The sequence below is a fragment of the Phaethon aethereus genome (assembly GCF_964289735.1).
Source record: "Phaethon aethereus genome assembly, chromosome: 9".
Classification (NCBI taxonomy): domain Eukaryota; kingdom Metazoa; phylum Chordata; class Aves; order Phaethontiformes; family Phaethontidae; genus Phaethon; species Phaethon aethereus.
The window spans coordinates 13,328,619-13,341,436 of record NC_138585.1 but is presented as its reverse complement, the minus strand read 5'-3'; the positions used below and the strand labels follow the sequence as shown (position 1 = coordinate 13,341,436).

At 36.1% G+C, this 12,818-nt stretch overlaps 1 protein-coding gene across 1 annotated transcript in view; it reads left to right on the top strand.

Moving 5' to 3' along the window:
- Positions 1–12,192, top strand: part of PLOD2 (procollagen-lysine,2-oxoglutarate 5-dioxygenase 2) — a gene marked incomplete at its 3' end in the record, with an annotated part of 54,015 nt that extends 41,823 nt beyond the window's left edge. Inside the window, 10 exon segments of the mRNA XM_082003764.1 lie at positions 2,117–2,221; positions 3,604–3,729; positions 4,927–5,068; positions 6,272–6,334; positions 7,709–7,822; positions 8,228–8,293; positions 9,260–9,364; positions 10,237–10,383; positions 10,612–10,737; positions 12,037–12,192. Of these exon segments, the coding sequence (XP_081859890.1) occupies positions 2,117–2,221; positions 3,604–3,729; positions 4,927–5,068; positions 6,272–6,334; positions 7,709–7,822; positions 8,228–8,293; positions 9,260–9,364; positions 10,237–10,383; positions 10,612–10,737; positions 12,037–12,192 (1,150 nt within the window).
- Between the last annotated feature and the right edge of the window lie 626 nt (positions 12,193–12,818).

The window sequence follows — 12,818 nt, the reverse complement described above, 5'->3', positions numbered from 1 at the left end:
AAGTTGAAGTACCATACATTTTGAAATTATGTAGTCAATTTTCCAGTCATGTTTGCTAAATATAAATCTGTTCCACTTGCTTTTTCACATTTTCATAATTAAAAACATTAATTCCATTCATATTTTAGTTAGGAGTGAAAGATTTAGCAGTGTTTGGGGAGGTGCTGGCCAGTGTTGTGGCTGGAACACTGGGCTGGCATTGAGCCTGTTGGTCTCAGGTTTAGTTTCTTCATTAGTAGAATGAGGATAAGAGCTGAATATTCTTGGAAGAAATTTAACAGCTAATGTCAAGTGCTATATAAAAGTCAGGTTACTATTAATAATTGTAATTATGCTAATGATAAAGCTACATGTGAATTGCATTCAGTAGGTGTAAAGCTTTGAACAGAATAGGCTACTAATGGAAAAATGCCATAAAGACTTAATTGCTAGGCTGTGTTATGGCCAAAATAAAACCTGCTGCTTTCAATTGGGGCAATTATGCAAGAAAGTGCTGATTAAGGAGTTGCTGTCAAAAAAAAAAAAATCTATATGTAAGATAGAAAACTGTCAGTGAAGGAGATGTCAGTTAAAGCAAAACCAGAGACTGACCAGAGATTTAAACTATGGGTGCGTGCCCAAAGACAGTGACTGCAACAGTAGCAGTAATGTGAAGACCATTTCTGTCATTTTGGTACTTTAAAAATTTGGCTCAAATCATTACTACATCTTTAGTGGTCAAGTTTGAAGAGTAAGGGTTGCTTAAATCTATGGAGTAAAAAAAGCTCTACCTTCTACTGTGATTCCAAGAACGTCATACCTCTAAACACCTTTAAGGAGAAGAAAACTTAAACAAGAAGACCCAAAAGGTGTTGATAAGTCGTAATCCTTATGGCAGACAGAATAAATGCTGAGTGAAGTGCTGCGTTAGGTAGCAGAGGGGAACGAAGGAGGGGCAGGCAGGAAGCCTTGCCAGTGGTTGCCTTGACTTTTATGTAGGTCGTCACATCCACTGTTTGCCAGATCTTCTGAAGTGACAGAGATATTTTCCTTTGCAGAAAACAGTTAGAAACAATCAAATTACATGGAACTTCAACTAAAACAGTGTTTATAGACGCTCTAAAGCAAGAAAGTAAAATAATTTTAATGTTTCAAGCTGTTATAATGGTATTAATGCAAGTTCTGTCAATAATAGTGAGGAAAATAGACAAAATCAATAATACCATCTGCATGATAGAAAGCTACTGCTTGTTCCACTTCTTCTGAAAGTGTATTTGATTTACTATAGTCTACTATTCTCTTGGCACAGGAAAGCTGAATTCACTATACTGGATCTTAGCCGAGCAAGCGTACCCTGACAGAAACGTACAAATGTAGTCTGTGTATCTTAGTTTTATAGTTATACTAGAATGTGTCTTCTGCTTGGTTGAAGCTTTCTCTTGAAGGTGTGGGAATCTATGCAAGTAACTTACTCTGATAGAAATAGTGTATGGGGCAAATTAAATTCCTTTTTCTAATTTCCATTCACTGCCCATGAAATTGTTTTATATTTCTCTTTACCAACTCTGGGGTGTTTTTAGGTCACAAAAAGACTAAGAAAAGGCCTTTTAAAAGGCCTTTCTTTATACTTTTTGTCTTATACTGTCCATAAGGTTTCAGTTACTATTCTGATCAGCAGATCCCATTTGTACCATCTTTGCCCAAAGATAGTGTTACAGCCACATGCTGTTACTTACTAGACAAGTAACTTAATAAACTCGTACTTCACTGTTAAGTGACTGTACTGATATCCAGCTGTATAAATTAGCGACTTGATTTCCCCCCTCCCTCCCTATTTACATTAGGACAGTTCAGCTCCTACTGAACTTGGTAAAGGTGAGAGATCGCTTAGTTTATTAAAAGAAAAATATAAGGCATCTGATCCATGTTTTTAAATCTTCTTTTAGTTTATCACTCTACTGTAATCTAAAGACACCTTTCTTTTACTATACTACCCTGCAGAGGGATTTTAATGCAATTTGTGAGTAGACCACTTGCTTGTGATTTGGGTTTTTTGCGTGTTGTTTTTGTTTTGTTTTGTTGTTTGTGAGTCTTTTCTGGACATGTGCACGTTAACCATTCCTTTTTGTCTTTTTAGGGACCTTTGTCGCCAGGATAAAGCATGTGAATATTACTTCAGCATAGATGCAGATGTCGTGCTGACAAACCCGAAAACTTTAAGAATACTGATAGAACAGAACAGGTGTAGTATTTTCTGATTTTACAGAATTTCTTCCAACTTGAAGGGATTCTCTGGGGCCTATCCAGAGAAAATAAGATCCCGTCTGTTCTTGCAGAGTTAGATCCTCTTTGTTTACCTGTGGTGTTTGATTGCCGTAGTTCATAATGGGCTCAGAGGACAACAATTCACAAAGCATTTTGTTCCTGTCAAGCAACAGTTCCTGGTGTGAATTTCAAATGCTTCAGAGTTCCTCTGAAGGGAATGATGTGTTGAAAGCAGGTTTTATGAAGTGAATTAAGATTTCACTGACTAATTATTTCAAAGTTGGTCACATGCAAAATGTCAAAAAAAACCCCTCAACCCCGAACAACAGCAAAGCAACCTCAAGCCAAAACCAAACAAAAACTCCCTAGAGTTTATTACTGTAGTATTGCAGTATTATTACTTTCTTTTTAAATCATAGATGCAATAGAATAGTGAAAAGGTATAGGAGATGAAGCAGCTGTAACAACCAGTTTCATTATTATTAGTATTATTACTTTAATTTACTAAATATTAGTATTTTTACTGCAGTTACTTATTATATAATTAGTATTAATTATTTCATTATTATTAGTATTATTATAGTCTCTTAAGTTACACAAAGCTATGACTCTCTCAGCAGACTGGGCCAGCTGTGAATGCTGTGCACGTCACTCCTGCCAATTTGTAACTTCCCGTTAGGTAGGTAGGCGGTGTTTGCCTCTTCAAAACGAATCTGTGAATCTCAAGTATATCACAGAAAGAAAAATTATTCATGTCTCTTTTGACCACTAGTGAGAAGGGACGGAGCTTAAGTACAGATGTGGCTGTTGGTCCTTTGCATTATATTCCTTGTAATGCTTATTGTTGTAGAAAGTAGCTAAAAGCCAGGTACACTAGGTAGAAAAAACAGAAGCTTTTCAAAATATATATACTGGTAAGCACCCTCCTAAACAAAGTATCATTTTTTCTTTTTATTCTTGGTCAACTTAGATTTCCCCTTTTGACCCTGTTAAATTTTGTCTAAGCTAAGTCTCAGTGTGTTGCTTTGTTGTGGGGTGTTTTTTTTTTTTTTTTTTTATGTCTTTGACTTTGTAATGCTTTTTGCCATTATGCTATGGGCAGTATTTTTTTGCTTTACTGAAAATCAAGCCACATCCAATTTATAGGAGTCTTTGTTTCTGTTACAATGATGTTGTTTCTGGGCAGTGGGTACTTAGATGCTGGTTCTTTCAGCTTAAGCTCAGAACAGCTGTTCTAAGACTTGACAGTCATTGGTGTTCTAAGTACACTATATTCCAAACTGAGGAAAGCTGGTATATTTTGATATATAGTCTACATAAACCAGTTCATATTTTCTTATGCAATGTATCAATTTACAGAAAGATAATTGCTCCACTCGTAACTCGTCATGGGAAGCTTTGGTCCAATTTCTGGGGTGCTTTGAGCCCAGATGGCTATTATGCTCGATCAGAAGATTATGTTGATATTGTCCAAGGGAACAGAGTGTAAGTAATTGTATGCTGATTTTTAAAGTCAAGGCACTGACTATGGTTGTTAGCAACATGTTCTTAACATTTTCATGCAATGTGGTATTCCTGAAGAGCTTAGGTTAGTTTTGTTGTTTAGCTTTCTCTATTTCATAAAATGTATTTGTTTACACATTTGTGTTTTTCCCATTCCCAGCTTGAATAAAAAAGCATTGTGTTTGACATGGTGAGCTGGTATTAGTAATGGACATAGTCATTACTAGTACCTGTCTGATTGTGTCTGGTTACTCTAGCTGTGCATAATACAGAAAATGGCAAGACAAATAGGAAACCCAAAACCCTGTATGCCAGGAACCTCAGTCAACAGAAATGATGCATTCATCAAATGACTTCTTCATCTCTTTGGGGCAAATGCTTAATCAACTGAACAACTATAATCTCTTCACGTGTTCCTTCCTGTATATTATGTCAGATGTATCTTAAGGAGCTCTTGAGAAATACTTTTGTTACATAGCCTTTTGGGTTTGTTCTTCCCCTAAAGGAATGTGATGTTAAGTTGTTCTAAGCTTGACTTTCCCATGTGGTGATGCCTTTTCATTGCCCTGGAAGAATAAAAGGTCTAAAACAGATTCACTGCTTGAATAGGACTGGCTGTATTTCAATTGCACTGAAAGACGTGCTCGTGGCGCTGGGAGGGAGGAAATCTGCAGAGTGAGCGTTGTGACAGGAATGCTTTTTTTGTTGATATTGGCCCAAGTGACATAAATACGTGGCCTGCTGTGGTCCGTGGGTATTTGTGTGAGGAGGTCAGACCAGCTGTGTGAAGCCTCAGTGAAGTCTTTAAACTCACTTAAAAATCCGTTTCAGAATTACTTTCTCCATCTGGTAGTGTAGAATAATATTATAAAAGAGTTTGACTGAGTGCCTTAACTGTGGAAACATCAAGTACATTTGTAGCTAAAAACCTTTAGAGAATTTGACCTTTCTATTTTTTTTTATAGCAATACTTCATAAAAGTTGAATTACTGCCTACGCCTACATTTGAGATGTCCACAATGTCCAGCTGTAGTTTTTCAAATGTCTTGGGAGCCTTTCAGCTTGATTTCCTTGAAACTCGCTTAGTCTCATCAGCAAATACAGAGGCATTGATTTGATAGAATAGACAACAAATTCATTTTCATGGCTTTAAACTATTTGCATTTTTTGTTTTTACAGAGGAGTATGGAATATTCCATATATGGCTAATATATACTTAATTAAGGGACAAACTCTCCGATCGGAGATGAAAGAAAAGAACTACTTTATGCGTGATAAGTTGGATCCTGATATGGCTCTCTGCAGGAATGCCAGGGAAATGGTAAGGTGTATCTATAACAGCTTGCTTTTAAATACACGCAGACTTCTTTGTGTCCTGCTACACTTGACTGCTTCACTTGATTGATCTTGGATATTATAGTTTTACTTCTAATTCAAAGTACTGGCCAATTTTTGTGACATAGAACATCTTAAGTGTATTTCGTTAAATTGTTGAGAACAGAGGTTTTTGCAAGGCCAGTGCACTGGTGCACTGGCTGCATGATGGTTTTTATTTAAATGCACTGAAAACTTCTATTGAGGTTAAAATACCTTCCTCAGTGGAATCTCAACAGTATAAAAGAGGGCTCAACTTCTCTGCTGTGTATGACTTCAAACTTACCAATGCATTTAGAGCATCTCTATTATGCACATTTTTATACAATGTGATACTTCTAGCCAAGTAAGCTGGAATATTTTGCAATTTTATATTTAAGTAGATACATATTTGAATTAATGATGGGCAGTGTTGATATAAAAAGCTGAAGTGATTTAGGAAATTGTATGAATCTTCTTAGGGAGCCTGAATTACTCATTGATTTTTCCAGGTAGATTAAAACTGTATCAGAAATTTGTTACTTGCATTAAGCTGTAAGTAATGAGAGAAAATGTGTTTGTAATATAAAAATATGAATATGTAAATCCACATTTCTACTGATATTTACACTAGTTTCAGCACAGAAACAAATAAGACCTAAACCAGACCTATTTCCAGACACTATAGCATTGAAAAATAATTTTGCTGAATTGAACAAGAAAAGTTGGCAAGTATTAATTTTTTTATTCCCTCATAACAAGGCATGATCTCCTTTGTACTGATTCTTCAGAACATCCCCATTCAATTCTGTTGTATTCAAACCTCAGCATCAGTTATCGCAAACCTGTGCTTCCCATGTGCTCATTAAACTAATCTGACTGGCTCATCAGAAAATTGCTTTCTCTTTTCCTCTTTCTCAGTCTGTGCTGCAAGATGGTCTGGTACGTGCTTGTTTTTGTATTGCAGCAGATAAGAAGGGGCTGGTGGAAACAGCTTTGACATGTGTATTATGAGCTTTGCTTGGAGATGCATGTTGTCTGTAAAGGCATATCAGCTTTTGATCAAAGGCTGCTATTTCCCTAATGTAACTGTGGAAACCTACTAGTAGTCGGAAATGGAGAAAGAGATTATGTATCAGAAAACTGATGTGATGATTCTCCTTCATTTTAGACTTTACAAAGGGAAAAAGACTCCCCTTCTTCGGAAACATTCCATATGCTCAGACCCCCAAAGGTGTTGCTTTATTTTTTTTATTCATTAGTTGTTATTACGTGCAGTATTATTCTACCGCAAGAAGATACTTCTCCTCTGTTCACTTACTCTAATGAAATACTGCTCTGGCTTTCTCTTCAGTCTTCTAAGTGTCAAGTTTTTGCCAGGGACAGCTTCTTCATGACCAGCTCAAAGCGTCTTAGGGAGGCATCTTGTTTCCTGAGGGAGGTTTCTCAGTGCTTCTGAGGTGAAGGTGTGCTAAGCTGTGCTTCCGTAGCTAAAATCAATTCAGCAGTCCTAGGAAGGACTAAAGCTCAAATCACCAGCAGGTCAGCCAGGCGCCCTCGGTGACCACACAGGGCAGTTGTGAAATCATCACTTCAAGCTGTTTTTCTTGACCCAGACCCTCCTTATTCTCCCTGCTGCAGTTACTTTATGATTTGGTAAGTGCCCAAAAGTGGGCACGTGTTTAACATAATCAGTGTCTTTCTAACAGTTTAACTCTTTTTCAGACAAAAAAAATAGGCAGAAATAACAAAGTATCCAAATGGTACTGTCTTCATCTGCTGCAAATCCAAAAGTCACAAATGCTTCTGAAGTGAAGTTTTAGTCTGAAAAACAGTAAACTAAAAAAACCCCACAGAACCTAAATTTCTTTAAAAAAAGATTATTTTCTGCTACTATTTCTAATCAAGAGAGTTTTGTTAATAACTTCTTTTAATAGCTTAAGAAAGCTGTATCTTACCACACTTGATATCTTGCACATATTTTGCAATGTTTGCTTCGGTGAACATACTTCAGTGCTCCGCCGTTTTGTACCCCGATTTGAATATTCTTATATGCTGTATTTGCCAATATCTTTTTTATTTCAGGCCAATTCACCAGAAGGATCATGTAGTGAATACTCTGAAATAAGTTTCTTGTTCTGACTTCCAGTAGACATTTTATTGCTAGCTTATTCTTTCAGTTTTTAATCAGAAACTAAACCCTAGATGTTGGTTTTCTTGTATGAACATTCTCAGTTTGAGAACAGATGCTTCCAGTGTGTGTGCTTAGGTTTTCTGGAAAACAAATCAACCATCCACTCTTCTGTTTTTTCCTTTCTGTAACTGTGTGTGAGTTTACGTTATGAACAATGTATGTTCTGGTTTAATGTGTTTAGAAAAGAAATTCAACTAAGTGGTTGTAAACAAGAAATTATGAACGCTAGTTGGTGATTAGAATCAACCACGTGAAAGTTAAAGAAGCTAAATGAATAGCACGTGTATAATACGTATGTACAAGTGTGTGATTATATTTTGTGAAAGTGCAGGCATAATCAAACATACCTTTTTAAAATATCATTTTTGATAAGATGGACAGTTTTGCTAATGACATTTTCTCTACTTGGTATAGGGTGTTTTCATGTACATTACCAACAGACATGAATTTGGAAGACTTATTTCTACAGCCAATTACAATACCTCCCACTACAACAATGACCTCTGGCAGATATTTGAAAATCCTGTGGTATGCATCTAATTGTTAATGAAACAGTTATTTTATTTGAAAAAATTGTAAAGTTTATGTATTGTAAAGGACTTGGGATTTAAAGACTTTACATGGAGAACGTTTGTTTATTATGCACTAAACATTGGTTGTGTACTAAAAGGTGTTCTTTACCATCCACTTAAGCAAATGACAGTATATCATATCACATCACAAGCTAAGCGATCACCGGAGTAAGGAGTTGGAGATATGGCCCTGATGTAACAGGTTTCATGATTTTTGACATAAGAACCAGTTTGTTTATGGGTGTAGGAAGTTGTTTGTTTGCAATGCTACTCGTTTGCTCTACTGAAAGAATATAAATTATTTTTTGTCACTTATAAATCAGTTTATTCTATTTTAATGTTTTAAAATCATGTTTTTTAGGACTGGAAGGAAACCTATATAAATCCCAACTACTCAAAGATCTTCACTGATAATATAGTAGAACAGGTGGGCTTAAGTGGATTTCTTAAAATCTGTGGGACTGACTGATAATAAATTGGCATACAGTAACTATTTCCATGCAAATACTGTTTTGGTCTGTGGCTGAACAGCTTTTTGATGTTTTGGGTTGGAACTGAATCTTTGCTGTTTTGAAAACTAGATGAGAGGACTCCAAAAAATAATTGCTGGCTTGCTCAGAATAATGTAGTTGTCCAAGTAATTGCCTTCTCCAAAATATAGATGTATTTAGCTTATTTATTTGAACTAGCTAGTACTGCTAGCGGAAGGCCTAACAAAATTTCTGTAGCAGATTGCTGTGTTTTCCGGTGTCTAGTAAAGGCAAGCTCATCTAGATAACTTCCTGGGGTGTGCCTTTCCCTACGGATTCCTAAGGTCTGACAACCATGAATCCAAGGTAGAGCCTCTTGCTGGCGGTGCAGAGGCCTTTTTTTTGTCTGCCTGGCTGCTTGCTTTCATGCAACTGATCTGGACAGATAAGATTCTAAGATGATAATTGTTGTACCAGTGTTGGATGATCAGTTCTGTGACAATAGGGGGCAGTGATTTAATGAATTTTGCTTCCTTAATAAGCTGGGATAAATTGTTTTTGTGTTTAAAACAAAGTTAAGTTTTAAACTTTTTTGTAATAGCTTGTAATGTAGAAGATCAGGGTTGTTCTTTAGATGAACCAAGGCACAGAATATGTGGGTACACTGATGCAGCTGTTAATGCTGGCTCATGGCTTATAAGGTAGCTCATAGTTTTTGCTTCATTCTGTGAGAATGTGCTTGCAGATCAAGATAAAAATTATGTAAAAGTATCTGAATTATGGCTTAGATGAGAACAGCTGATATACTGTAGTGACCAAGAAAAACGAAGATGTCCTTTTTTTAGCAGTTGAAAATAAAAGATAGCTTTAAAGGTGAACACTGAAAGACATTAATGTTTTTAATTTTTTAATTGCCTTTGTAGCCATGTCCGGATGTGTTTTGGTTTCCCATATTTTCTGACACTGCCTGTGATGAATTGGTAGAAGAAATGGAACATTTTGGACAATGGTCTGGTGGAAAACACCAAGTAAGTGTCCATCTATATAAACATGACCTTAATGAGTGAGTACCTTGATGATAGTAAGTCACAGTTTACTGCAACAAACAAACATTCCAACATTTGCCAATGATGAGACATCTGCATCATAGTAGCAAATGCTTAGTTTAGTCTGCCACGTAGCTGCTTGTTCAGTAGATTTAGAGACATTCCTCAATTAACCTTGAACTAGCAAATTCTGTCACTGACAGTGGTGCAGTTGCTGTAGTAGTTATCAACATCTATCCAAGATCATCCTTGGATAACTATCGGATAAGTGTTCAGAGAAGTTTTACTCGTTTAGCTCTTCAGTACTAATTTGTCAGACTTGTCCCCCTAAGCACTTGCCCACGAATGCGGGTAGCTATTGTGTTTTTGTTTGCAGAAAGTTTAAGGTATTAATTTTAACTACTGCTAAAATCAGAGGAACATTTATCATATTCACAAATGTGGTGCCTTGGAAATTGGATAAATTACAGTCATTATTTTACTGCAGGGAGGAGCCTCCAGAAAGGATTTTAACATTTTTATCTTCAAATTCAAAATTTATTTAACACTTATTACCATGTCAAGTTGAGGCCTCTACTCTCTTGAGTACAGTACAACTGCAGTTGCATCTACATCTCAGTAGATAAGGGCTTCCTGGGGTAATGATGTTAATTACAGGCAATACATCCAAATACTGACTCATATTAAAAAAAAAAAAATTCCCGTGAAATTATTGTACAGCAAGCTCACATATGCCCACTAAAGCATTGCTTTGCTGCAGTTTTGTGATTCTGCAGATTTCACATAAATATTTGTAGAAGTGCCAGAAGTATTCCATCTCTATATTTCAAGGCTATTTATGGTGCTTTCATTAGGACAGCCGTATTTCTGGAGGTTATGAAAACGTCCCAACTGATGATATTCATATGAAGCAAATTGGACTGGATAATGAATGGCTGCATTTCATAAGAGAGTTCATCGCACCGGTAACGCTAAAAGTGTTTGCTGGCTATTATACCAAGGTATGTGTTCAGAATTTTTGCAGGTAATTACTGCATGGCATGAGTAATTCTAAGTATTTTATTGAATATACCCTATTCGGTTTGGTTGGGGAGGTTATAACTACTGCTGCCTCATGTATAGATGAATGTTACTGTTAACTCAACTTTAAACAAAAAAATCAAACCCAAGAACCCTGTGTGTGACTTGGAAATTCATGTGTTGAAGTCTGACTGTATATTTTGTTTCAGGGGTATGCTTTATTGAATTTTGTTGTAAAATATAGCCCTGACAGACAACGGTCACTCAGACCTCATCATGACTCCTCTACATTCACAATCAACATTGCTCTCAACAAAGTCGGAGAGGACTTTCAAGTAAGTTCACAACTTACTGACTTAAAAAATGTCCTTTGAGTGTCTAATATTGTTTCTAAGCTGGAATCCAAATGGATATACTTAAAGACAGTGTTGAAAAGGAAAAGATGTATATCAGAAATTGAGATATATTATTCCTTGGTGTTTTTTGACAAGTACTAAATTCGCTTGATTGCAGGATCCAGGACTGTTGATGCAGTCAGGCTGAAATGGTCAAAATGGTTTCAGATGGTGCAGGAGAAGGGGTTTAAAGAAAAACTTCGAAGATGTTAGCCATTTGATTTTTAACATTTCTGAAGTGCTTTGTATTTGTACAGTGAAAACCAATTTTTCAAAATACTTTAAATATTGTCAGGTTGACTCAAATGACTTCTTTTCTTTACAACTTTTTTAATGATTGTTTTTTAGATCAGCCACAGAATGAAAGTTTTGAACTGTTGTTCCTGGTTTTTTGTGGGTTTTTTTCTGACATGAATCAGCATCAGAGTAGAAAATAATTTAACTAAACAGTCCCCAAAGTGTGGCGATAAGCAGGGCAATGGCAGCAATATCCAACTTCGACTAACAGAGAAACTTAACCTGTTTATTTATAAACCTACATTATTCACAATCCTACTTAACAGGCATAAGTGTGTTTCTCAAACTTGCTGCTTTAGAAAGCATACCTTCAGTTTAAAAGCAACAGCCAGATTAATTTATTTAGGATTTGTTTAAATGCTATCCTGGATAGGGATGCAGTCCTGGAACAGGGCCTGTGAATGTGATTCGCTTCTCCCTGATATCATCTGCAGTAAAGTTATTGAAGATCTGTGTGTCAGAGTTGCTACTTGAATGAGTTGTTATCTAGGGAATGCTAAAGCAAAGCAAGGGGAGATCTTTGATTGCAAATGCATGTCTGTTATGTATTGCTCTGAAGATTTATAGAATCGTAGAATCATTAAGGTTGGAAAAGACCTCTGAGATCATCAAGTCCAACCGTCAACCCAACACCACCATGCCCACTAAACCATGTCCCGAAGTGCCACCTCTGCACGTTTTTTGAACACCTCCAGTGACAGTGACTCCACCACTTCCCCAGGCAGCCTGTTCCAATGCCTGACCACTCTTTTTCCTAATATGCAACGTAAACTCCTCTGGTGCAACTTGAGGCAACCTTGGTAGTAAGGATAATAAAAAAAAATATTGTTAACAACCTATTAATAATAGCAAAATAAAGTTGTGGATAAATAAAAAGGAACTTACTCAAAAAAACACAAGGTAAATGTTTGGGGTTTTGTTTTGTTTGTGTTTTGACTGCAGGGAGGTGGATGTAAATTCCTTAGGTACAACTGCTCCATTGAGTCTCCCAGGAAAGGATGGAGTTTCATGCACCCAGGAAGACTTACTCATTTACATGAAGGACTTCCTATCTTGAATGGCACAAGATACATCGCAGTATCATTTATTGATCCTTAATTTTATTTTTTTCCCCCCTCTTCAGCAGTGTTTGATTCTTTACATAAACATTTATTTATAGATTTCTTCTGGAAGATGGATAAAAGAAACTTTAAGTTGCTGTTCCTAGACAGCAAACTTACTTTGGGCTAAAAAAATGAAAAAAAGAAAATCTTCTAAAATTTTTGAAGATTTCTCAATATCTGCTCTGAGCCTTGAGTCACAAAGTAAACATGTCTTTCTTGGTTTTCCATTCCGCTGTCTTAAAGAGTAGGTAAGGAGGGAAAATGAAAAAGCATTTTATAATGAATCCATTTCTTTGCTGAAAAAAACCCCAAACAATCGTAGATACAAAATTATCTGAAAAATTTATCGTGGTTTTCATTCAGTAAAGTTTTTGTGGTGTGTATATTTGGTACCAAACAATTAAAAACCACAGCATAAAACCAAAATTAAGTGAGTCTTGTATACAGTTGCTGGGGATAAGCAATAATTCCATGTGCTGGTATATACTGAAAGGAAAAAAATCTCAGTAGCCCGTTTTCTTAATTTTCAATACTGAAATGTGCACCTTTTAGAAGAAAAAATAAATTAACTGTGGAGATGGAGCAAGGATTAAATAATTTAGCTAAGAAAAAATGGTTTAT